General features: G+C 36.6%; 1 protein-coding gene across 1 annotated transcript in view; it reads left to right on the forward strand.

Moving 5' to 3' along the window:
• GRIK2 (glutamate ionotropic receptor kainate type subunit 2) overlaps positions 1-25,887 on the forward strand; it is a 418,771-nt gene that overhangs the window by 322,553 nt on the left and 70,331 nt on the right. Inside the window, exon 13 of the mRNA XM_075087352.1 lies at positions 1,952-2,169. Within this exon, the coding sequence (XP_074943453.1) occupies positions 1,952-2,169 (218 nt within the window). The remainder of the gene's footprint in view (positions 1-1,951; positions 2,170-25,887) is intronic.

A 25,887-nucleotide genomic window follows, 5' to 3' on the forward strand; every position in this document is an offset into this window, starting at 1 on the left:
AAGTACTGCTTCTTTACAAAACATTTGCTTAGTGCTGGAGGATACATGATAGAGGGAACTCATACATGTCTTGCCGAAACCCCTCACTCCCAGGAAACTGTGGGATATAGTGCTGGACATGACGTTACCTTGGGTACATGACAGTCAGCCCCTAACCAGGCTCTGTTTCATGGGCCTAGGTGGCACTCGGTTTCAGTCCTTGGTAAGGTATGAACTTGTGGTAATTGGGGCAACTGAGGCAAATGCTTCCACTCTTCTTTTCTTCCCAGTCATATCTGACTTTACTGGTGTTGCTTTTTGAATGAAACAAGAGCAATTAAAAGGAGTTTATGATGGTGGGCTTATTGGGAAATCTGTTAGTGTTATGGTGTGTAAGTGTCTGACTAACAGGGCCTAGGAGCAACTACATCAGAAAGGTACTTTTCTACTTCTTTCCTTGCAGAATTCTAGGCAGAGTCTGGCGCTGGAGTTGGCTGTCATGTCCAAGTCTGTCAGCTTTTTTTGTTTGAAACAGCAAGGGTAAGATGAACTGCAGGGTAAGATGGGCTGTTTTTGAATACAATAGTCCAGTTATGATACCCCTTCTTTTTTCCTTTTCTTTGGTTTTCTTCCTCCCCCCTCCGCCCCCCCCGGCCCCCCCCCACCCCCCGTTCTTTTTTTTGGCATTGACATTGGAAGTTTGGCATAATCTTTCATTTATATGAAGGTGTGTTACCTTGCTGGACCAGTTCCTTAAATAATTTAATGTGAACACTAAAATTTAACAATAATAAAATAGTCCATCTTGCCTTCATTCCATTTTACCCAGAAGATTTAGAAACAAGCATAGTGACCAATTAACAAAAAGTTATTATTTTGGTACAATGGTATAGTGGATATGGTAAAACTGTTTCATTGAAAACAAATGTCTGGATACTTCTAAAAGATTTTACATAAAGTTCTTACAATGAAGCTTGAAATTATTTATTTGACTAGAAATTTCAGCCATTTAATTATAATGTTATGGAAAAAAATCCATACATGCTCATTTATAATAAATATTTCTTGTTGTAAATCACATTGAATTTTATTTTTTCCTGGTTTTAGTAATTAGGCACAAGAGAAGATTATGTGCTTCAATTTGTCTCATTAGACTCTAAATTAGCATTAATAATCATGCAAATTACTATACAGTGTCTGTCACCCCCTCCGTTCTTTAGTGCCATGAGCAGGCAACTCCAGCAATGCATTGTAATCTAGCTTTATCTAGTTTATGCATAGTGGTCTAATATTTTCATTGCTGTTATATCAAATTAATTGTGTGGCACAGCCACCCATGTTTATCTGAAATTGTGGGGCTAACTATAGAGATGGGAGATGTTAATTTTTTTAATCTAAGCAGTCAATAAACAACACTTTACAGCAATACAAGTGGCAAAAGTCAAAAGGATATTTATAGTAGATTTCATATTTTGTATCTCAGATATGAAATACTTTATTTCATATCTGTTCCTTTCATCAATAATTTATTTTTATTTACTCAAGGAAATTTTTACAAAATGCTAAATAATGCCTTGAAGATAAAGAACTGTGTCAGTGCTTCAATATTAGTTTTAACTTAGAGGTTCAGTCCAGTAGGATTCCTTCTGGAATGTCAGTTCAAGTAACTGATTTGTTCACATTGATATATATACACACATATATTTATAAATTTTAAAAAGGCACTGATCATTGAGTCTCCCATTACTATCTTTTGATTCCCACAGCTCCAAAAAGATCTGTCTTTATAAATGTAATCAGTTCTTATTTTTCATTTCAGTTGTGTGTGTTTGTACAAGCAGTACATGTAAGCCTGTAGCTTAAAGATTTTTTTGCACAGTGATTCCATCTCCCCACTGTGGCAAAAAGTGCTGAACACTTATTAATTATTTTGTGTGCATTGGTTTCACCTTTCTCCCCTGGTTTTCGTTAGGTTCTGAGCTCATGCCCAAAGCCCTCTCCACCAGGATAGTGGGAGGCATTTGGTGGTTTTTCACACTTATCATCATTTCTTCGTACACTGCTAACCTAGCCGCCTTTCTGACAGTGGAACGTATGGAATCCCCTATTGATTCCGCTGATGATTTGGCCAAGCAGACAAAGATAGAGTATGGGGCAGTTGAAGATGGAGCAACTATGACTTTCTTCAAGGTAAGCTTTATATTCTGTTTGAAAAGATCCTATATCCCAATTGTGGGCGGGAAGTTTGTGCACCTTGCTAAGGAGCAACAAATACGATTCCCAGTGCTGTGAAAATCAGCTGAAAATCACCTTTCTGAGGATTTGCAAGATAGCAAAGGAAGCAAATGAAGAATCTCTCATGGGAAATACAAAGCAAGTCCTTTGATGATTTTCACTTAAAGAATTGGATTTATAGCCATGGAATAGGTGAGGAAACCTGAACACCTTGCCCAGACAGATCTCTCATAGCTGTGTACAAGAATGAGTTTTGTCAGATTAGGAGTTACAGTATCAGTTCAGTAGCATTAATCATGGTCTTTCTTCAAGCAACGGGACTACATTAATGATATTTGTGGCTGGACTGAGAAAAACCTTTTGGACTTCATATTCTTGAGAAACTTTTGAATGAAGTTTGGGGTCTGTATAAAAAGCTCAGATTCTACCAGTTTTTCTGTTCCTTTTAACCTGTTACTACGGTAATTCAGTTTGAAATATAGTGAAATATGCTGCTGGATTAGAGAGAAATCTTTCTTTTCTAGCTTCATCAAGCATTTAGGTGGGCTTAAATTAGTGAGAAGTATGCATGAAGGGATGGAGGATGGTTTGTTCTGTAACTCCTTGTCTTTGATAGCACAGAGGTGTCTCGGATCTCCCAAAGAGAGAGGTGTTTAAGAATATTTGCTGATCTTTGATACATTTTGAAGACTTTTAGCTAGTATATTCTGGTTTTATGAGTTATTATGCTGTCACCTGAAGCTTTGTGGTGACTGTTACATTGGCATTTGAAATTAGACAAACTGAGGTCCATAGTAACTTGTAAACTGGTGCAGAAATTGACGAATGTGTGCTCAGTTCCTCTCATCAGATTCAGAGAGTTCAAAATTTGTTTAGATATCAAGGTTAATTAGTCACCATATAATCTAAAGACCTTAGAGCCAAACAAACTGTACACATAGGTTTAATTTTTAAAAATAATTATAGTCCTTTCAGCTTCTGCTTGGAAATAATCAATACAACTTCAGTATCTGAGAATGTTTTAGGCTGCTTAACTTACAGTGTGCACTAAAAAAGTTCTGAGTATTTTCCCTAGAATACTTTTTGGAAATGGAGCTGATGAAGTTAATAGAAGTAACTAACTGATTAGAGGTCTCTTGATCTCAGGAAATATGTTAAGCAGTTAAAAGAAACTAGATTAAAAGTTTAAAGACTGAGGTTTTTAGAAGTGTCAAAATGATTTAAGTCTCAGGACATAAAGAAATGACACAAGGTATTTACTGAGTTACCAGAAAACACTACAGGGCTTTAATTTCATTTTTTGTCTGGCAGAAAACTTTGAACTTGTTCTAATTCAGATTCAAACTGTGGACTCTAGAATATTAAGAAGCAAGTTTAAATTAGCAGTGTCTTTCCTTCTGATTGCCAGAAGCACTTTTCTCTGCATCTTCTTAGCTTTTAGTTTTCCTTCTACCCACCATTAATTTTCTGCCTTATTCATGCTTTTTCCTTTTTTGTACGTGCATAATCTGTGGTTTTTTAAGTGCACACAGACAATATCTCTTTCTCTGGATGTTTTTCCCCTCTGGATAATAATATACTGCTCCCTTTTCTGCACAATTATTTGTTTCTGCTGTCTTTCTTCTTTTTCTATTTATCTAGATATATTTTGTGTTTATCTAGTATATTATATGCAAGAACTAGACAGGACTTAACTTCTAATGAACTAGCAATTGCACATACTGCATAGAAGGTTTTTGTTTGCAGTTGAAATAACCTATAATTATACACTACAGAGTTATGGTGTCAGATCTTACAATTTGGTATTCCTTTTAGCACAATAATGAATTCTTCTTCACTATGAATGAAAAAGAGAAATAAGAACAAAACACAGGATTTCTTTATTCAGCTGATACATTTTAGGTCAAATTAAGGTTTATTCTGTTGAACAAACATATTTTCTGGGCTTTATGTGTGAACAGATCATAGTTAGTAAGTGCTTTGTGACATGAAAATGCAGTTATAGTTAAGAACTTCTGTTCCAGCTCGCAATCAAATGATTACAAATATTTTTCTGATGTGTACTGTCTTATCTAGTGGTATGTAAATTAATTGGTATGTTTTACCTAATGAAATGGATCGAAATTTAAGCATTAGAAGTAGCTACAACTGTTCTTTTAGTTCAGCCAATAAACAAAAATCATGCTCAAAAAGAAAAGTAAATGGAAACTATATAATTTCATTTGATTCATTCTGTATCTGAAGCAAATTCCAGCTGGAAATCAGAGTTTGCTTGATGTAAATGCTATTCACTAGAGCTACCTGTGTAAGGAATACAATCTGATTAAATATATATTTCATGAAAGATAAACCAAAACATCTATATACAGTATATCTGTTAGAGTAAACTTTCTGGTAAAATTAGGTATTTTTACCTAATAAGTTTGAGTTTATCAGAAAACAGACTACTATAGTTCCGGTCAACATAGTACATCTGTATTTGTGTGTTTTCAGAATATACTTCTATTTTGTGTAAGCAAATTGCTTCAGTAATGTAATTTCCTTAACATGAAGGAAATGAAAATGCAGGAAAATATTTTAAAATATGACTGTATTTGGAATTGTCTTAAAAGGTACTACTAGAGCTGAACAGCTCGTAGGTACTAATACAAAATAATAATATAAAAAGCATTTAAGAACTGGAAACAGATAAAGGAAGACAAAAACTATCAAAAATATATCTTAAGTGACAGAAATTACACCGGCTGTAGATAGTAAAGAAAAGTACAGATAGTATAGAAAAGACAGGAGAGTTGCATCCATTTTCTCCATTGTGTGTAAAAAACCAGGATAAATATTCAATTTTAAATTCCTTTCAGAATGCTTCCTGTTTTATCAGTAAGCTAAAGAAGGGTTTTAAATGGTACGTATTATATTCTTTGATATATAGACAAACGAATATCAAGTAGGAAATAAGACTGCATTTTACATGGCATTAGGGGAACTATTATTGAACCATTGTGTCCTGTTCTGGTGACCACACTTTGAAAATATGTTTAAAATTGGCAAGAGTTCATTAAAGGTGAAACAATGACGGTAGGTCTGGAAATAAGCATTGTAGTTAGAGGCTAAAGAAGATCGGTCTGTTTAATCTGCTGAAGAGAAGGTTAAGAGGTGACTTGATCATGGTCTGTAAGTGCCTTAATGGGAATGAGACTTTTGACAGCAGATGACTGTTTAATCTAGCAGAAAAAGGCATAATGAGATCCAATGTTTCAAAGCTGAAGTTAGGCAAATTCACACTAGAAATAAGGTGCATAATTTTAAGAGTTGGTGTAATTAACCACTGGTACAACTTATCAAGGAGTGGGCTGGATTCATCCATCACATGTAGCTGTTGTGAGAAAAATAGAGACAGCATAGCCCAAACACATTATGCTTTTGATTTAGAGGCTACTCAATGAAATAGATAGCCTTCATTATACTGGAGCTCAGATTAGATTTTAGTAGTCCCCTCCTACTTCAGAAATCCATGACAGTATGACTTCTGGGGGAGGTTGCACAAAGATGACTGAGGATAAATTTATCATCTCAGTGTATGTTTTTCCTTAGCTGCTTTGTCTTGTTTTAATGAGAGTGGATTGAGTAAAACAGTGGCATTATGTTACAACAAGAAATGAAGGCACCAGATGGTTTCCTAATGTTAAATGAAATTATCGTATCTTGGAAATAGTTATTAGTTCCAATCACAGTGAGGCTCAGTAGCTGCCCATGAGACTGACAGTAATTTCTGCATAAATTATCTATATAGCAGTCCACTGAATTCTTTCTTAAGAAAACTTTGGGACCTGGCCAAAGCTGTGTGGTGCTAAAACAAAAGAGGAACGTTTTTTGAAGGAGAACCTAAATGGGAATCAGACAAACAAATTAACTGCTAGATTAAAACCTGCTAAAGTTAAAATCTTGGAAACCACAGGAGATACACTTTAAAAGTGTTTTTACCCTTGTAGAGTCAAACATCCCTGTGGAATAGCTTCTATGAAAAAGGAGAATGTCTCCAGAGGTTTATTAGGTCCTCCAGATAGTTGTATGCCTCCTCATGGTCTGAGAAATATGACATTACAACTCCTTTTAGAAGTCAGAAAGAGGTGGAAATTTTCAATTCTCTCTCTTCTTAAGATCTACTTATCTAGCCTGAGCATGGAAAGGAAGTAGTTTTACAAGTTTTTTATTTGTCTGGTGGGTCTGGTTGGCCATTTCATTGGGAACAATAAAGAAAATCTTAGTATTATCCAAGAATTAAACAGAAAGAAATGTGAAAGTAAATTCTAAGCCATATCTGCTGCTAGGCTTCTAGGTTCCACTCCTGATATGTGTTTTGGTGTTTCTCCGATTGTGGAGTTTTTTGTGAGTTACAAACTTACGTTTCTTTCTCCTGGCTGCTTTTGTCACTATTGACCATATTCAAGTTTCAGAAGCCTGTCTTCCTTCCTGTTTGGAATAAAATAAAAAGCATCTGTTATTTTCATGAAAGGTCCTTATCTCACACTGGCTGTTCTTGGATAAAAAAGCTCAGATTTTTCATTGACTCTGATTTCTGTGGTCTCTCAGCCTATGTTTCTCAAAATCCCAGTGTCTGTTTTCTTGCTGAACGAGAGTTCTGAAATTGAGAACAATGTTAATTCCGTCCTGCTTCTATTTGTACCACAGTTCTCCACCCTCACACACAAAGAAACTACTACAGCACATATGCTTATATGTGGTCTACAATTTTAAGATATTTTTTTTGTGAAGTTGCTGTATACCTTTGTTTTTCTCGTAATTTTTCTTACCTGTACCTTTCGATGTCAGAATTGTTTTCTTTCTGTGTTTTTGTACAGTATCATGCATAATGGAAGTTTACTCAGTTATGGTTACTAGGCATTTGCATACCAAATAGTAAAAAACAAAGTAAGTTTTCATTGTCTAACAGCAGTAGATTAGTGTCATTACTTCTGTATCACAAATTAAAGGTGGTCTTAGATCTCTGTGACAGTCATGTATTTTATATCCTTGTTTTTCTGATAAGGAAGCTGAAGCACTGCAAGGGAATGTGCCTTTTTCAAGAGCACTTGGTGAAAGGCATATAGGGGACTAACTCAGGAAAGCTGACTTAGTATTCTATTTGTCATCTACATTTGCCAGTTTCTTTCCTCTTCAGGACCCATTTTTATGCTCCCGTGCTACTTTTCTACAATATCCTCCATTTCTTCCTACACTGCTTTTTCTCCACAAAGATCCATGCTGCTGACCCTTTTCAGTTCCCCCCCTCCCCTGCTGCTTTTTACCCTAGCCATTTTGTTACCATCTCCCTCAGGAAATCTTGGGGGAGCAACAATTCAGCATTTAGTGTCTATCCTCCTCTTCCAAATTCTCAGACTATTGTTAAAGGAAATAGCATGAAGCTATACCTATACAGTGCAAAATCTCAGAAATAGTCTCTTAAGGCTGAAAGCAGTAGGGGAATTTTCCCACTGCTTGCAATTGGAGTACAAGTGACAGATCTCCTGAGATAAAGGAAAGAATAGCAGCAAGAATAAAGGTATGAATGCCATTCGTCGTGAGCAGTGTTGGCATTGGCATGCATAAAGCCAGCATAACTTCAGTGGGTTTTTCAAACCTGGGTTTGAACATTGTAATGGGCAAATGACATTTATATGTTTAACAATAAATGTGCATGTACAAGCACATGGACATATACACACATAGAATCTTTAGTTGAATCCTGCAAATAAGACCTTATGAAATTTAGCAGTGTGCATCAATTATTTGGTGAAATTGTTGCAAGTCAAAGATGAAAGAAACACCACTTCTGAGCTATTCAGATATCCACTGACTGACAACGACTAATGGAAAAGAATTTTTTGAGTCCCAGCCTCCATGTGCTGATCTGGATGATGCCTAAAAATAATTGGTAGTAGGTATCACAGATACATGTTCAGTTTGCTTTAAAATTATTTCACTTTACATATAAGTTGCATTCGAATGTAACAAATACAGACTTCTTATGCACAAAAACACATGTGGCACTTTTGAATAAAAAGGGAATGGAATATAAATACCATGTAGGTTTTGGGGTTTTTTTTAATCTTTTTGATCATCATGGTTTCAGCCTATTGGCTAGAAACACATTCAGCTGAAATGCATTATTTCGCTTTTCTCATGATTATTCCTTCTTTTCAGGAGCACCCAGTCAGTTAACCCTACTTCTCTGAATGTACAAAAAACCCAGGCACAGTTGCAAACCTGTAAAGCAAGGCCTGTGGTTGCTCCATACACTTACTGAATCTGCAATACCAGGGTCTGTGAGAATGAGATAACAGGCTTTGTCCAGAGACCTCAAAACACCTCTGCCTCACTGAGTTCTACTTATTTCTTTAAAAGATCAATTAAGCTAGGCAGAGGTAGGCAGGTTAGATGATGCATTAACACAGACTATAACAAGAGCAACAGTGCATTTGAGTTCTAAATAGAAGAAATTCGGATAAATTTGGTACCATTAAGTTCTCTGAGGTGAACTGTCTTCCTTTTGAATCTGAGGACAGAAAGCAGAACTAATTCGCATAAAGGGCCTCATTCCAACCAACTCTGTAGGTACTGGGACAAAGTGACTGAAATGGTTTTTATGTTGTCTTGACCCTTCCCCCTTCTCTAGGGTTGTCAGAGTCCTTACTGTTCCTGCAGTAAATAAGAGCATATGTTTGGCTGCCTGTTGCATCTCAGTGCTGGAGCATGAAACTGAAAATATATGGAATGTGGTAGAAATCCACTACCTTTCCACCCTTGCCTTTGTTTATGCCCATGCCTTTTCCCTCCCCTTTCTCCATTCCCTGTTCCTCATTTCTTATACCCTTTTCCCCTGTTCCTATGTTATGGACTGAAAAATATGAACATGAGGACTAGTTAACTTTTCACTTCTGAAAAGATTTATACTGCATTATGCCATGTATCCAGATAGTAAGCATTGCTAATAAGCTTCTGGATAACATGGTATTCATTAAGAATTATGCTCCAACATCACAGGACTCATTTTTATAATTCATAAATTTATAATTTATAATTTACCCCTGTCAGCTCTTAGAAACCAATGAAGCATGTGCAAATGCTTTCTGGGGTCCTCTCAAAGAAATATACTTAACTTTTCAGAGAAAACAAGATTGGTCATTCACAATAATTACAATATTGAATTAAGTAGTTAACATACAAATTGTGTCCCCACAGTTATTTTTGAAAGGAAGTCAGAGAGAGACATAAAAATATAAATTAAAAGTTAGCATTAGGAAAAGTTGTCTTTGTCTTTGGATCAATTAATACAGCTCAGCATCTGTTTCTGCCCTACCCTAAATATTCACAGGGAAAAAGTTTTATGCTCATCTCCACACAGAACTCTCAGATGGGCTAAACTATGTAACCTATGGTCCCATCTGGCTTTCCTGTTCTGTAAATATTTCGCAGTGTGAATACAATGTAGAGCTAAAACAAATGTACCAGGAAGAAGACATTTGTATTATTTTTCAAAATTGCATCTGACAACAACATGCATTGATTAGTGCACATACACTAATGATCAATACTGTAGGTACATGATGGAGTTTGTCTGAATAAAGCTTTCTCAGTGTATAAGGTATGGCAAAATATAGCAAGATCTAATTGCCTCTTGGATAGAAATACAGGATACAAGAAATCAGAGCCCAGAGGTGGAAAAAAATACTAATTAATTGTACATTTGTCTGTAGAAAGTCAAGCCTGATATACAAATATCCAGACCACACTTTGAGTCCTAAATTGTCAGGATTTTTTACCAGCAAAAGACAAGAATTTCTGCCAAAAGTAGGTGATTCAGAGGAATGTTATAATATAGATATTTGAAAAATCTTTTTTAGTTAAGAGAAGCCCATTCTGTCTTTGTTTTTGGAGAATATATAGCAATGGCACTGAAGGCAAGAAAAGTAGGGGCTTTTTACTTTGAAGTCAGATGGAGTTTAATCACTACTAATCACTGCAAAATGCTTCTTGTTTTGGGATCACCTTAAGCCAGCCTAACTGTGAGTAGTCCAACCTCTTCTCCTGCCTTCAACCTCAAGCTCTGTTGGCTCTACATATCATAGGGCTGTGGCAAGAGTCAGTCCAGCTTTCTGATCCAACTGAAAATCAATCTTTTGTTGCTGTTGCAACTTTTCAGTTGTGAAGAAAGCTGCTCTCACTGCTAGAATGTTAGAACTGATGCAAAGGGAGCGGGGGTGTCCCTTTCCATGGCATGGAGATCTTATATCACCCTGCTAAATGTGAAAGCCACTGGGAATCCACACCTTTTGGGAAGTGAGTTCTGTTGTCTAGACATTTGGAGGTGTGAGGATGAGAAAATCGACAGCAATGAAATTGCTGATACTTCCAGAATGTATGTTTTCCTTGTGTACTATTTTAGATTTTGTCTTAACTGGTAAGCCATTTTGTTGCCTTTCTCTCACCTGATGCACTTCCCTTTCTGGCCTCTTCAGGGCCTGTAACGGCACTGCTGTTGTAAGAGAATGACTGAACTCTGGGTTCTGAACATAGGTTTTGTTGCAAGGCTTTTTCTTCAGAAATACATAACCTAATATCTATCTAGCCTTATCACCTATCTCTCCTTCTCCTGTTGCTTTTCACCAGGAGGCAGGGCAAGAACACTTTCCTTTTCTCTTTTTAGGTTTTGTTTTTTTAATGTATGTCTTTAGATCATGAGCAAGGTAAGAAAGGGAACTGAAATAGATCATAGGGGATCCTTCAACTGCAAACAACACTCCATATGAAAGATTTCAGAGTTGGCATTTATTTAGGAAATTTAGAGTATATCTGAGAAGATCTTTAACTCTCAGAGTCTGAAAAAAATTATTTTGCTCTTCGAAGCAAATAGATCTATCACCAAGAAGCCATGTAATATTTGCAGAGTTGATCTATGACTCACCCTGGGAATGTGATTCAGAAACAATTCTGCAGAGTGAACTGTCTCTCGGTTTAGCCAGTTTTGTGTGAGATCCTGCCATACGAGCAACCTTCATTGCTGAGTTCCTGCCCACTGAAGCAGCCTGAAATCCTCCATTCATTAGCAGAGGTGAACTTTTTGTTCCACTTTGTCAGTTTATATATGATACTACTGAGGTGTTGTCCAACTGCATTAGCATTGCTTTGTGTAGAGAAATATCTCCAGTGCCAGAATTGCTGTGGACACCGCTTATTACACTAATGAATTTCTTCTCTAGAGTTATTCATGGCTCCAAGCAGAATGCTTGTCGAGATTGTTTAAACCATCCTTTTTGCAGTATATCTGTGGAAATAATTACATAAGCTTTATTGGAAATGAATGCCCTTTAAGAACTATTTGGTGTTGATGCATTAATTGAACTTTTATTTAATGTATTCAAGACCCATAATATGCACAATACAGATTATCAATTTATTTAAAAAAATACTAAACCATCCTTAGATCATATCATGATACCAAATGATACCAAATCATTTAAGTTGGAAAACACCTTTAAGATCATCGAGTCCAACTGTTAACCTAACACTACCAAGTCTACCACTAAACCATGTCCATAAGCACCACATCTACACGTCTTTTAAATACCTCCAGGGATGGGGACTCAACCACTTCCCTGAACAGCCTGTTCCAATGTTTGACAACCCTTTCAGTGAAGAAATTTCTCCTAGTAACCAATCTAAACCTCCCCTGGCACAACCTGAGGCTGTTTCCTCTTGTCCTATCGCTAGTTACTTGGGAGAAGAGACCAACCCCCGCCTCACTACAACCTCCTTTCAGGTGGTTGTAGAGAGCAATGAAGCCTTCCCTCAGCCTCCTCTTCTCCAGGCTAAACATCCCCAGTTCCTTCAGCTACTCCTCATAAGACTTGTTCTTTAGACCCTTCACCAACTTTGTTACCCTTCTCTGGACATGCTCCAGCACCTCAGTCAATGGCTTTCTTGTACTGAGGGGCCCAAAACTGAACACAGTGTTCCAGGTGCAGCCTCACCAGTGCCGAGTACAGGGGCACGATCACTGCCCTAGTGCTGCTGGCCGCACTATTCCTGATACAAGCCAGGATGCTGTTGGCCTTGTAGGCCACCTGGACACACTGCTGGCTCATATTCTGCCGGCTGTCAACCAATACCCCCAGGTCCTTTTCTGCTGGGCAGCTTTCCAGCCACTCCTCTCAAAGTCTGTAGCGCTGCATGGGGCTGTTGTGGCCCAAGCACAGGACCTGGCACTTGGCCTTGTTGAACCCCATACAGTCGGCCTCAGCCCTTTGATTCAGCCTGTCCACATTCCTCTGTAGAACCCTCCTTCCCCCAAGCAGATCAACACTCCCACCTATCTTGGTGTCACCTGCAAACTTACTGAGGGTGCACTCAGTCCCCTCATCCAGATCATTGATAAAGGTATTAAACAGAATTGGCCCAATACTGAGCCCTGTGACTGGCCACCAACTAGACTTATCTCCATTCACCGCAACTCTTTGCGCCCCGCCATCCAGCCAGTTTTTTACCCAACAAAGAGTACACCTGTGCAAGCCATGAGCAGGCATTTCTTTATGATCAGAGTAGCCTACTGCTCAGAGGATTATCTGCCTATGAACATGTTGGACCAAAGATAAGCAATATATTTCTTAACTTCTTTTTTATTATTTTTTTCAGATACGGCATGTAGGTTTTCAATTTACTCTGCAATTTATTTTATAGGATGTTATGGGGGTTATTTTTTTTCACATCTTAAAAGCTGAGACTCATAATAATGGTGATGACCATGAATAATACGTTCTTTTCTGCAGAATTTGACTTAAGTTCTCCCAATAGATATTTAAATATAATTGGCAACCAAAATCCAGGTAAGTTATTATGAGAATTCTATTGTGAATCATTGTGATTTCAGGGGAGCATGAGAGCTTTTATTGTATTAATGCACACTATTAGTAAACTCTTATTTCTAGTTAGAAACTAGACATTGTGACACTTCATAGGTAAAATGTGTAGCAAAGGTAATTCATTATTCTTCTATAGATATAAGACTTATAAAATGAAGCATGGCTTCCCTGAAATGATAATGAATAAAACAAGGAACAGGCTGTAATTCCTGAAGTTTCTCAAAATGCTTAGAGTAGGACTGTACTAGCAAAAGGTTGGTAAATGGTAAATTTACCAATAGATCGGTAAATTGGTGGGTTGATAAAGAATCTCAACTGTTCATTGAGAGAATTTAATAGGAAGACTTAATAAGATCCTGTGTTTTGGTCTCAAAGCTGGGAAAAAGATACCACCCCCACCCCCCCGTCCCCCAGATGATTTGTTTTACTAGGAGAGATGTAATTTTTCAAACATGTAGGGCAGGTTTCTCCTCATTCCAAAATGTAGATACCTTATCACCTCTCAAGTAGTCATCTGGTTGCTTTTATTGGCACTGGAAAGAAATTGAAAGGCACCAGAAAGCAGTTCTTCTTCTATACTACCTTAAGTAACTGACCTAGAAGGACAGCATTCTCCAGAGTTACAGAACTTCTCCCATTGACTATAGAGAAGCTTAGATTAGTACCTTGGTCAAGATGCTTAATGTGTAGGTGGCTACAAGTATGTACAATTAATCTTACAAAATTTCTGGTTACTGTTTAAACACTAGGTAACTTTCATTCCGGTCTAAACTGTGGTATGACTGTAGGGAGAGGCTGTGACTGAAAAATATTTATGTATGAAAATTAATTTTACAAGGAATAATACAAATAATTCTAATTCCATAATAAAACTGACTGACTTAACTAGCACTGTGGTGATATTTTTCTTATTTTAGATTATTAGTTTAAAGGCTGTGAAGAGATTCTTTTCTTACATGTTGGCACTGAAATGAGCACAAAAAACCAACGAGAAATATCTCTTTCAAATCATAGAAAAAAATCCAAATTTTGGCTTACAGTCTGAGTTGGACTATGGCCAAAATTCTGATTTGTGTTTGTAAATGTCATATTTAAAAAGATTGATCTGGTCACAGTCGTTCCTAAAAGTAAGCCAGTGATTGCAAAAGTCTGTCTTTCAAAAACAAAAGTAAAAATAACAAAAAATAAACACAGTCAACCATTTTGCTTTGCTCACATGACTCCACATGCTTGATCATATTAGAGGTTGAGTGCATTTATCCTCCATCAGCAGGACAGATGTTGCTGTGTCATCTGCTGTATAGGTTGTCATTTTTTTTACATTTATGAGTCCAATTAATTTCTTTTTTGTTAAATTAGGGTGACAGGTGCAGCCTTTTGATGTGTGCACCGGTAATGGGTTTGCATTGTTTGGATATTTTTTTGGAAGTATGTGGTAATCTTGACATACTCTATGCCAGAATTTTCATGGAAACTTTAAATTGAAGGCTACAGTTCAGCAAATTGGGTCAACTGAATTATTAAAGCTCAGTAGGTGTTAATCAACAAATGATGAAAAAGCTGAGGATATATACAGATTCTAGATTATATAGATCTTATTACAGATTTCTAAAGCCACTTCAAACTCCAAACATTTTTATGTTGTCAACCTCTAAGATAATATTTCGATTTACAAATTGTGATATGGTTTAATTTACAACTGTTAGAGCAACTTTTAATGCATTTAGAGGAAAGGGACCATTGTTTAAAGTCGTCTGTTTGGTTTTCCTGGATTAAAAAAGAATAGCAAGAGTAAGCAAGCAAAGAGTTAGCATAGTATTTTTTAAAACCTCTAAACCTCAAGATGAAAGCACTGCAGTTATTGATTCTTGTTTCTTTAGTTGTATAGTCAAGTTCTGTTCACGTGTTTGGGTTTCTGCATGCATATGGGCGATTAGTAGATTGACACAGCAGAACTAACAACCTTGTTTACGGAACAACCTATTCCCACTAACAGATTTACAGAATACCTGTGTTTACAGAACAAACTATACCCACTAACAGATTCTGAATCAATAATTCTGTTTTGCAAATTTCAGTACTTTTGGGCTTCTTGGTTAGAAGGTGAAAATGAGGTGAAAATTATTAAAACTCGACTAGGCTAGACTAGACTAGACTAGACTAGACTAGACTAGAATAATTTCAGTTGGAAAGGACCTATACTGATCATGTAGTCTCCAGCTGCCTGACCAGTTCAGGGCTGACCAAAAGTTAAAGCAAATTGTTAAGGGCATTGTCCAAATGCCTCTTAAAAACACTGACAGGCTTGGGGCATCGACCATCTCTTTAGAAAACCTCTTCCAGTGTTGAAAGCTGTCTTAAAAATTGTTCTTGAAAAATCATGATCTAACCCAACATTTTGAAGCAAGAATTTTGAAGTGGATTGTTTAGAGGCTAAAGTAAAATGTATAAGGAAATTTTTATTAGAGAGTAATGTAAAATACATACAGAAATTTTTATATAGTGTGTCAAGTATATTGTTCCAAATGCATTATATGTCTCTGTCTTGTACACTGTCAGGCTATCTTTTACAGTAGTAAATAGAACAGGCCACAACCACTTATAAAGTCAATGTCACTGGGCTAAACCCTCATTTCCATCAAAATCAGGTGATCATGCACAAACACCCTGTTAGGAACTTGGCATCTCCTGAGCTGTTATCTTGGGGTGGAGCCCAAGTATCATTTGGGAGGTTATTCCTTAGGACAGGCCAAAACTGTCCCAGGCCCGCTACTGACAGGTGGTACAGACACTTACGGGCCTCTGTCCTAGCCCTGTTTTGTTAACTGTAACAGGTGAATCATAGTCTTGATTTGGATATAAATTAGTGAAAAACTTCAGCAGTTTTGCTAAAATATAGTCAGTAGAATGAATTATGTCTGATTCTACTCTTTGGTAGGAAAGCTGGCTGAAGAGGTGAACACTTTTTTCTTTTATGTCCGGCTCCCAAATCAGTTGCTTCTTTTTTTTTTTTTTTCTTACCAGTTCAACTTAGAGCAAATCAATTGTTGAGGGAGTAACCTGTTAAAATATTGGTTCAACCTGAAAATCCTAAGATGAAACTGTATCCTGATATTTTATTTCTTCTTTCTATACTTCTTTCTTAAATAAGTTCCCATTGATTTCAGTAGTTATTAGGTGTTTCAACACCTTTGTGAATCTAGGCTTAAAGAAATAACAGGAAAAAAACCCAGAAAGGAAAAACAAAGAGCTAATTCCATGGAAGACTATACACAAAAAAAATTGTGGGCATTAAAGTTTAAAGAATCTGAAGTTTCACCAAAAAAAAAAAAGAAAATCAGCTGAACGTTAGACATCCAGATGCTGTACTAGAGGAAAGCCAAAGTAAATTGCAAATAAAACACCAATGGTCTAATAGTTTCAGTCTGTTTGAAACCAAAATATTATATTTGACCTTTAATTTAAACATGCAGTACTTTTCTTTTTGTCATGCTGGTGTTTCCCACAGCATTATACATGAGGACTATTAGAGAATTGGTATTACTTACCATTTTAATTTCAAATGAAATATTTCATTAGTGTAATATGTGTCAAAAAATTATTTCATTTTACTTGAAAAAAGAATCCTTGATGTCTTTATATTCAAGGACAGCAAAACAAACATACTCTTTGTTCTGATATTCTCTAATGTGCATTACTGATTTGTAAATATATGTTTGGATCATGTTTTAAGGGATGACTAATTTCAAGCTTGTTTCCATAGTGAACACCGTGTATTTTGAGATGGATTTTTTAAGTGGGACCCAGAATGACTCCTCATTTGCTTAAAAAATTCAAAACCAAATCTACTTTGCATAATTCTACATAGGCAATGGTTCAGTATAAAAGGAGCAAACACTCCTCCACATACACACATATAAATGATGACTACATGTTTGTTTGTATAATTTGCACACAGCGTTTCCCCTGAAGGTATAGGAAACACACTGCTATTTTACTGCACTCCTTTTGTTGAAGAGGAAGTGGTGTCATTGAATAGAATTGCTTCATCAGACACTCTACAAAAGTGCCAAGTTGTAGCAATCAATAGGGAAATAGCAGATGTGAAGGTTAGTTGGCATCAAAGAATATGAGTGGAAGACTTTCCTATGGGAAAGAAAGTGCTTCATTACGCTTCATCTATACTAAGAATATTGGTTCTATCATGCTTTCAGAAAATTAGAATATGATGGCTTTCATGACTTCAGCTCTAAAAGAGTCACTTTAACAACAGTTAAAAAGTTAGATAGATATCCATCTGGGGAATTGCACTAAGTGATCAGGATTTTATTAGTCTTAAACTGGAATGTTGCGATTTCTTCTCTCTCTGAAGAAAGCAATGCAATGACTCTGGGACAAGAATTGGCTCCCAGGGTGATCACTATATTGAAATGAGTGTAAAAGCTGGTTTTGGAGTATGTTCATAGGAAACAAACGTTATCATTTCTCTGGAGCATAAATATTTAAAGACTTTTGTTCAGAAATTTCCTTGTTTTGGGGCCAGCTTGGATATTGATGTTTGTTTCTTTTTCTGAACAGTATAAGCAACTTTTCAGTGTTTGTCCACACAGGAACTGCTACAGAAAAACTGAGTTTCAATACATCAATCAAGTGGATGCTCTTTAGAGAGATTGTCCTACAGGGAATGACAAAACTGGAGAGTCAGTAAACAGAGTGATGTTAAGCTGGCAAGTCAGTGGATCATAGATAGTATTTGTCAGTATGAGAGCTTACAGTTACTGATAGCAGTTGAATGCTTTTCTGAGCAAGCTGTAAAAACGAGCAGGTGTTAGTGAGGATAGAATACTTCGAGGGAAATATTCACTGATGGAAAATTTCGTTCATTCACTTTGCAAACTTTTGAGATACTTTATTTTCAAGAAGGTGAATTAGAGATTTTGTGCTTGAAACTGAACATGGGGTTTTTCTGCCTTAAAAAAAGCCCAACTCCTTAGCCATACATCTTTCTCTAAGAATACCGCTAGTTACAGGGATGCATACATGCGTCTTATAAAACACTGAAGCAATTTTCTCACCAAACTGATCTTTAAATTAAAATACTGCTTATTGGAAGTTCTGCCCCTATTATGCTCAATTAATACTTAAAGCAAATTATATTTTTTGGCGATATGGAGGAGGAGTTAGCATTAATTACCTAAAAGCACCTTTCTCACTGAAATCCAGCATGGATTGAAAATGAATTGTCTCTGGTCCTTGAGCTCTGTTCACACTAATAACCAAATAAACACACTAAAGCACACACTGAATCAAAGGTTGCACTGACAATTTAGATATTTAGTGCCAGGATGGAATTTGATTTGCTGAGTATTCTGCAGTGCTTCAGCTTCTTTTGCCTCCAAAGTTCACAGCAAGGGGCAGAACTGAGGGCTTTGACATTAAGAGCTTAAATGAACATCGCACAGTATCTGTTGAGATTGCTCTTTCATCTCAGAATGCCGTGTAATGGTGTTTACAAGCCAGTTGCTCCTGCTTTCAGCGCTTACAGATACATTGGGTGACAAGAGAAAATTATTTTGCCTTTGGCTTTAAAGTGAAGCTGAGGCATTTTTGTCATGCAGTAGCCCAAGACCAACTATTTTGTACCTCAATAAACATAGCCAAAAGCATCATAAAAATCTGTTACATCATCTCTTTTTACATTTTTTGCTGCTTTTGAACGACAATTTATCAAAGCAAGCAAAACAGAGATAGTACTAAAATTTAGAGCTGTATCTAACATGCAAGTAAATTACAACCTGGACTTTATTAGGATCTTATTTTAGGTACTAAATCTGCATTAGTAATGGAGAAAATAACCTTATTTTATTACACTGAAAAGGTTAAATGTCAGCTTCTTGAAGTTGTGAAAAACTTTAAGCACTGGAGGCTGAAATCTTCAGCTTTCTTAGCCTAATATGACTGGACATGGACAAACCATTTTTTCTATTGCTATATTACAATGCTTCTGTACTTGCTCAGAAGCAACGACACTCCCTTTCAGCAAATCGTATCTCCTGCATGCGCTGAGATTCAGGGTCAAGTTTACCTGTGAGATGACCTGTAAGTGAGTACTCTGACAGCTATTAAGCTGGTCTAAAATCTGTTCCTTTAATCAAGATTGCTTTAAAAGTTCAATGACCCCCCTTGAATATTTTCAGTTCACTTATTTTATCTCTTTTAGAAAAAGCACTGAGCACTGTAGTTTTCAGAGTGGGAAAATGTGGTGTGAATGCATACAGTATGGTGCACATTCTCTAATTGTGTTTGCAAAAATCCCGTTAAAATTAGCATTTTGCAAGCTATCATTAAAAAAAAAAAAGAAAAAAAAGGAAAATCCCTACAGACCGAGATTAGTGTCAATATTTGATTGTCACTACAGGTAGGTGTCTAATTTATTAAATATTGCAATTTAGCTAATTAGAATGTACAAACCATATTATTTTTCAGTGTAGGTCTCCTGAGAGTTTTCTGAAAACAATAAGCATTTTAACTGGTTACAAACCAATAGTTTCAGGAATTAAGTTAAACTTCTGTTCCTCAGGAACTGCATTGTAGTGATGCAGTAAAAGATTAGGAATAGAGCTGCTTCAAGGCTCAGCTGCAGGAACCTTAATACATGGATGCAGCCAGGTGCCATGCAGAAAAATGTTTATCAGAAGAATCTGATTCTGTAGTTAGTGTAGGTTAAGTTTTTATCATAATACCAAATTTAAGAACTTTTTTTTCATAATCCCATGCATTATCAGAACAATTGTCTCAGGTGAAACTTTGTGTGCTTTACTAAGGACAGTGGGTTTATTGCTGCCTTTTTTTTTTTTTTTTAAAGTTCTGAACTTTGTACCCCTATGCAACTAAGTCCCAGTGAATTGTGCTGAGAGTTTCCAACTAAATAGATGGGTAGATCAGATGATAGATGAGATCAGTTGTAGCCTTCTATGTACAGTTATCAAAAGCTCTTTCCTCTAAATTTTTACTTAAACTAATACATTCAGAGATCTGCTTTGCCAGAGTGTTTTCTGCTAAATTGGTCAACAGAAAATACATGGAAATTTGCTGCAGGATGTTCACAGATTATTGATGCAGAAATATACAGAATGACACAGCAGTGCTGTTGCTGGTGCCATCAGATATGTGCCATTAATAAATTCGGGATATTAAATTCACTGTGTTTTACTGAAGCAAGGAACTAACAGCAACTGGGATTTGAAGGAACGTATAGATACTTTTATATGTTAATTTATACTTAGGAGGCATAGAATAATGCTAGAATGTCTGATGAGCTAATTTCCTTCCCCTAGCTCCTTTGTGGCAACTACTGAACCATACCACTCCTTTTAGATTGATAATGTTCAGTTTTGTCTTCTGTTTGTTTTTATGGTCTTGATTGCTCCAGGTCAGTTTGGTCTTTTGGGACATTCTGAAAAATGAATTCTTAAATTAGAGCTTATGCTTGTGAGTAACTGTGATTTAAATTGTACCTATATAGAAAATTGTTTTAGTTCTACTGTACTGTCAGAAATAAAATATCATACACCAATCCACTTTCTCATGAAAATAGTATCTTGTTCTTTCATCTGTTTACAAGACAATTATACCATGCTCATTCCTATGTTAACTTCAGAGACCTGCAACTCAATTACCAGCCTACTGTCGTGTTAGTGATAATGGTTTCTGTTGTGTTTTTTTTGTTTGTTTGATTGGATTTTACTGTCTTACATTTGCTTGTCTCCAATGTCATAGGCACTGTATAAATGTGGATGTACATTAAAGCCATAGTGCAATTCAAATAGTAAAAATCTGGGTGAAATGCTGTGTGCTGCAGTTCGATAAAGGCACAAAATCCTGAATGGAATCCCTGCCATTCACACAATGAGATGACAAGAGGCTGTAGATGCATCAGTGATTTAATTTTCATGTGGTGACAAGACTTTCCCTTTACAGTAGAATCCCACGTTAATGTGATGATCTAGTTACCATTTACTGCAATAAACAAAGTTATTCAGCTTTCACATATCCAAACATCTTCCTGTAATGGAAAGCTTTTCCCCTGCAAAGGCCATCTGGGTTCTTAACAGCTTGCTTGCCTCCAGCTCTTCTAGTTACTTCCTCAGCTTTGTATTAATGCAGTGAAGTTTGTACATGTGCTGTATACACGAAGTATAGGGCTGTTCTATTAAGCAGACAACTGTACAGAAACAAACAGCTATACAAAAAAAAAAGGAAAAAGGAAAAAAAAGGCAAACCAAAAAAACCAAAACAACCAACAAAAAACCCCACCCCAAAAATCCAACAACATCCAAACCAGAAAAAAAAGAAAAGACATGATGTAAATTAAGATGAAGACTTAAGTGTTGTGTGGCGCCCTGAACCTGTAACCATTTAATCAGTATCTTCATTAAACTAAACTGTGATGATAAGTCTGAAATTTGGATCTCAGTTTTGGAGTTCATAATGTATGGGACTAGCCTGTTGAATCTAACTTAAAATATGCACATTTGTGTTCACAAAGTTTATTTTCTGTCTTAAAACACCACAAAACCCAAAGGAACTGGGCTGTTGGATTTTCTAACTATTGTAATTGGCTAAAATAACAAAGAATCAAAATACAAATTGGGAAAAAAGCCACATGCTATCAAGGAACATTTTTCAACAAGTCTACCTCACTTTCTCTTCTCTTCCCATTGCCTTTTTTGTTTGGTTGGTTTGTTTTTGGTTGTTTTGGGTTTTCTTTCTCTGTGTGTGTTTTTTTCTTTTGTTTTGTTTGTTTTTTAATTTGAGGCAAAGTTTATTTAAGAGCAAAAACTACTCTTCCATGCTAACTGCAATTCACAGAAATAGTACCCTGAGACAATGTATGATCAGTGTTGTAAAGCTTTGAGTCTTATCTTTGTAGGTAGATTTGCTGTTTAAATTTTTATCCCTGCTAATGAGGTTGAATTGCCTGAAGATTTCAAATTTCTTGAAGACTTTCTGCTTCAGTCATATCTTAGCTTTTATTTAAAGTTATGTTAATGTGAAGGGATGGCCACTGAAGTTTAATGGATTTCACGTTAAGGGAGGAATTTCCCTGCATTTACAGGGCTGCAGAGCTGATTAGAATTTTTTTTTTTTCTAAAGGAGAGGATAAGATTAATGAAAAACAATTGTATTTTTAATAATATGATCTTTGAGGCAAGAGTTATATTACAGTATTATAGTAAAAATAAGCAGTTTCAAGTGAAAATGGACCTATCGCATCTCTTTAGTTGCTGTGGTTAGCATCATCCTCCTTAGATGCTTCAATTTTCTGGCTGCTTTTCTTTTCTAATGCCATATTTCTAACAGTATTGTTTTATTTGATACACTATACTGGTTCTTTTAAAGCATTTATGTTTAATTATTTAAACATAAATGTTTCTTCTTACAGTTTTATACGTTAAAGATAGTGGTAAAACAAAATTTATTAAATTCGTTTGAAAAGCTATTTTCAGTCTTAACTGTCTCAGCTGATTTCTTTGCTTTTTATTCCTGAAAAACAAATGTAATTAGACCATACTAGAACCTGGTTTCTTGAAAAATTCTCTTGAAACTAGGAAGATTGAATTGTAGAAGCACACACAAGCTGTAGTACAATATATTTTGTGTGTCCTATTTTGTTGTGCTTCTTAAACTTAACAATTGATTTGTTAGTCTCAGTTATCTTTTTGGGACAATAAAGAAGAAAATTCTAGATTCCGGTATGCAGCATTTAAGTTTATCAGATTTCTGCTTACAAAACAGTTTTATGGACGATTTACTCTTTTCAGAAATTTAAAATGAGCTGGATATGTAAATATTAATAGTAGTGCTGGTTTTGAAGTGCTCTCAGATAATATGACATAAACAAAATGATTTAAGGTCTTTATCGTTTAATATTTCCTCAGGGCTTTTAGTGCATGACTACAGCTGATCATATAAGCTTGTAAAAAAGTAAGCCTGTCACTTCTAACTCACAGCTGGTGGAACTACCATAACAGTTCTTTAATGTTGATTCTGCCCCAACATCAGGACTCCTCTGTCATTGAACATTGTTGTAAAGGCATAACATCTATATTACACCTTTCCGTCTGCCTGGCATTGATATTTATCACAGATAGAAGAGAAGTAAGTGTTTATTAGGTGGCTCTAGGTCACAACAGTACAATCTCAAAGTTCAGAAATGGAGAACACATCTTTGTGATTATTAAGTTTCAGGTCTGAGGTTTAGGAGCAGGATTTTATTCCTCAGAAAGTTTCTCCTTAAATTAAGTACTGTGAAACCACCTACAATGTTTTTTCCTCATTGTATTTCTAATCTCTGTGTTCCCTTCGTGTCATTTCTGCACAATAATGAGGTTGTTAAATACAGCTACACCTAACCCTAAGCCCTTTAGTTGCTTCTGCTGAGTCCTCTGTCATCATTCTTATGGTCCTTTTGTTTTAAGTTCTTTCATTATGCTTTAAAGCCATTAAGCCATGGTTCAAAGCAATCAGCTAAATTAATTTTATGACATGAAATCTATGAGACATTGATGCTTAGCTTGACATGTACTCTGGCTTCCCAACAACTCGCTCATAGCCTAATCTGGTCCTTCCTTTGCTTCTAGACCACAGAATGGCTAGTTATTATTCTCCTTTAGATCCTGATTTTGTAGGAATTATCCTAGACAAATAGCATATGGCTAGTGATATCCTACAACATGCCATTCATTAACTTTCAAGTGACTTCATTTCATTCCAGCCTTTGGGAATGGTTGACAATATCTAAAATTCATATTTATGCAAGCAACAAAAAAAGGCTGCCTTAAATTAAGATGAAAAATAAAATAAATTTTTATTCTCTCCTTTCTTGGTGAAGAGGATGGGGGGCTGTGTGGTGTGACAGAGGACACCAGAAAAACTGTTCAGGCCCAATGACATATTTTTCCACAGTTTAAAACTGAGAAGAATCTTCCAGAAGGTCAGGTTTTTCTCTCCTCACTTCTCTCTTTATTTCCTGAGCCCATTCAAAGTCTCTGCAAAGTGAGAGGTGCATGGATAGTGGGAGTGCTCAGGGTCTCTAATTTTCTCATCCGGTCCCAGTCCTGCTCTCTTTGAAAGTATCTTGCCCTTACAATTGAAAGTTCTTCCCCCAAAAAAACATTATGTATGCAGAAAAGCAGTTTCCAGCAGAAAAAATTATTTAAGTGGAAAAATCTCATCAGTTTACTAGGCATTGTTATCAGGTTCCTCTGGATGAATTTACCTAAAATTGCTCATCTTTCTGTCCTTAACCATATGATCCATCTTGCCTAGCTTCTGGGGACAGAAGCTACTCATCCAACCTGACCAAGTCTTTTAGTTCACTTCTGTGGTTAGTGTAGGATTGGGATAGCTGGCAGAATTGTTCTGTGGAGATAACCTCTTTTACCTTTTCTATTGAATAGAAAGTGATTGTCTATGAATATCTTAGTTTAGGTGAGTAACTTTTAAAGGTCTAAAGCAAGCAGCATGATTTTCTCCCTAAATGTATTTTAATTTCATTTTCATTCTAGCATTGTGTACATACTTTTTGAATGATGTCTGTGTATTATGTCAAAGGATGGGAAGGGGAGGGCTGGTGGTTGGTGAGGTTGTATTGGATAGTATGGGACCTGGGCATGGCATAAATAGTATGGAATAAGGGCTGGAGAATGTGCTGGTTTTGGCTGGGATAGAGTTAATTCTCTTCACTGTAGCTGGTACAGTGCCGATGGCAGGTTGATGCTTTAGTTGTTGTTAAGCAGCGGCTCAGTGTCGCTAAGTAGTGCCTGTAGTAGTCAGGGGCCTTTCCAGCTTCCTGCGCGCTGCCACGTGGGCGGGGGGCTGGGAGGGGCGAGGGCACAGCCAGGACAGCTGACCCCGACTGGCCAGGGGGATGTTCATTCTGTACCATGTGACACCATGACCAGTACATTAACGGGGGCAGCTGGCACGTGGGGAGGGCAGTTGTGGCTCAGGGACCGGTGGGGTCGGGTTGGCGGGCGGCTGCGTCACGTGCGGGTTGTTTCGTTTGCTCATTCCCGCTTTCCTCCAGGTTTTGCGCCTCTCTCATTGTTTTCCTTTCTGTTGCATTATTGTTGCTGTTGCTATTATTGTTTTATTTTAATTATTAAAATGTTGTTATCTCAACCATGAGCTTTCTCACTTTTACCCTTCTGATTCTCTCCCCGTCCCACCGGTGGGGGGAGTGAGTGAGCGGCTGCATGGGGCTGAGTTGCTGGCTAAACCACAACATCTGGAAAGTTTATAAACACTCTTTTTACCCCTTTGAGGTATATGGCAGTTGGATATCTCACCCATGTTCTTTAAGAATGTGGATATTCCATGTCCTCTTTAATTTACTCTCTTCTAGTTGACCAAAACGGTATCTTTAGTTTTGCTGGTTACCAACTCAGTCTATGAGACTTGTTAAAACAATACCATGCCATTTTAATCTGTTTTTAAATATACTGACCAAGTACTAACCAGAAGCAAACGTGTTTTTCTTAGAATAAAAAGTGCTGAAGGAAGTAATCCTGAATTTATTACACAGTATTCTTATTTTCAGATAAACTGTAGTGTTGATATATTGAATACATAGGGTAATCAGAGTATTAGTATTGCATTAAATTTTTATGGTACTCCTCCCAAATCTACCTATCTAAAATTACTCAGATGAAATTACGTATCCGTCATTTCCCCTCCTAAGATGCCATCTGTT

This window comes from Phalacrocorax aristotelis, chromosome 3 (genome assembly GCF_949628215.1).
Source record: "Phalacrocorax aristotelis chromosome 3, bGulAri2.1, whole genome shotgun sequence".
Classification (NCBI taxonomy): domain Eukaryota; kingdom Metazoa; phylum Chordata; class Aves; order Suliformes; family Phalacrocoracidae; genus Phalacrocorax; species Phalacrocorax aristotelis.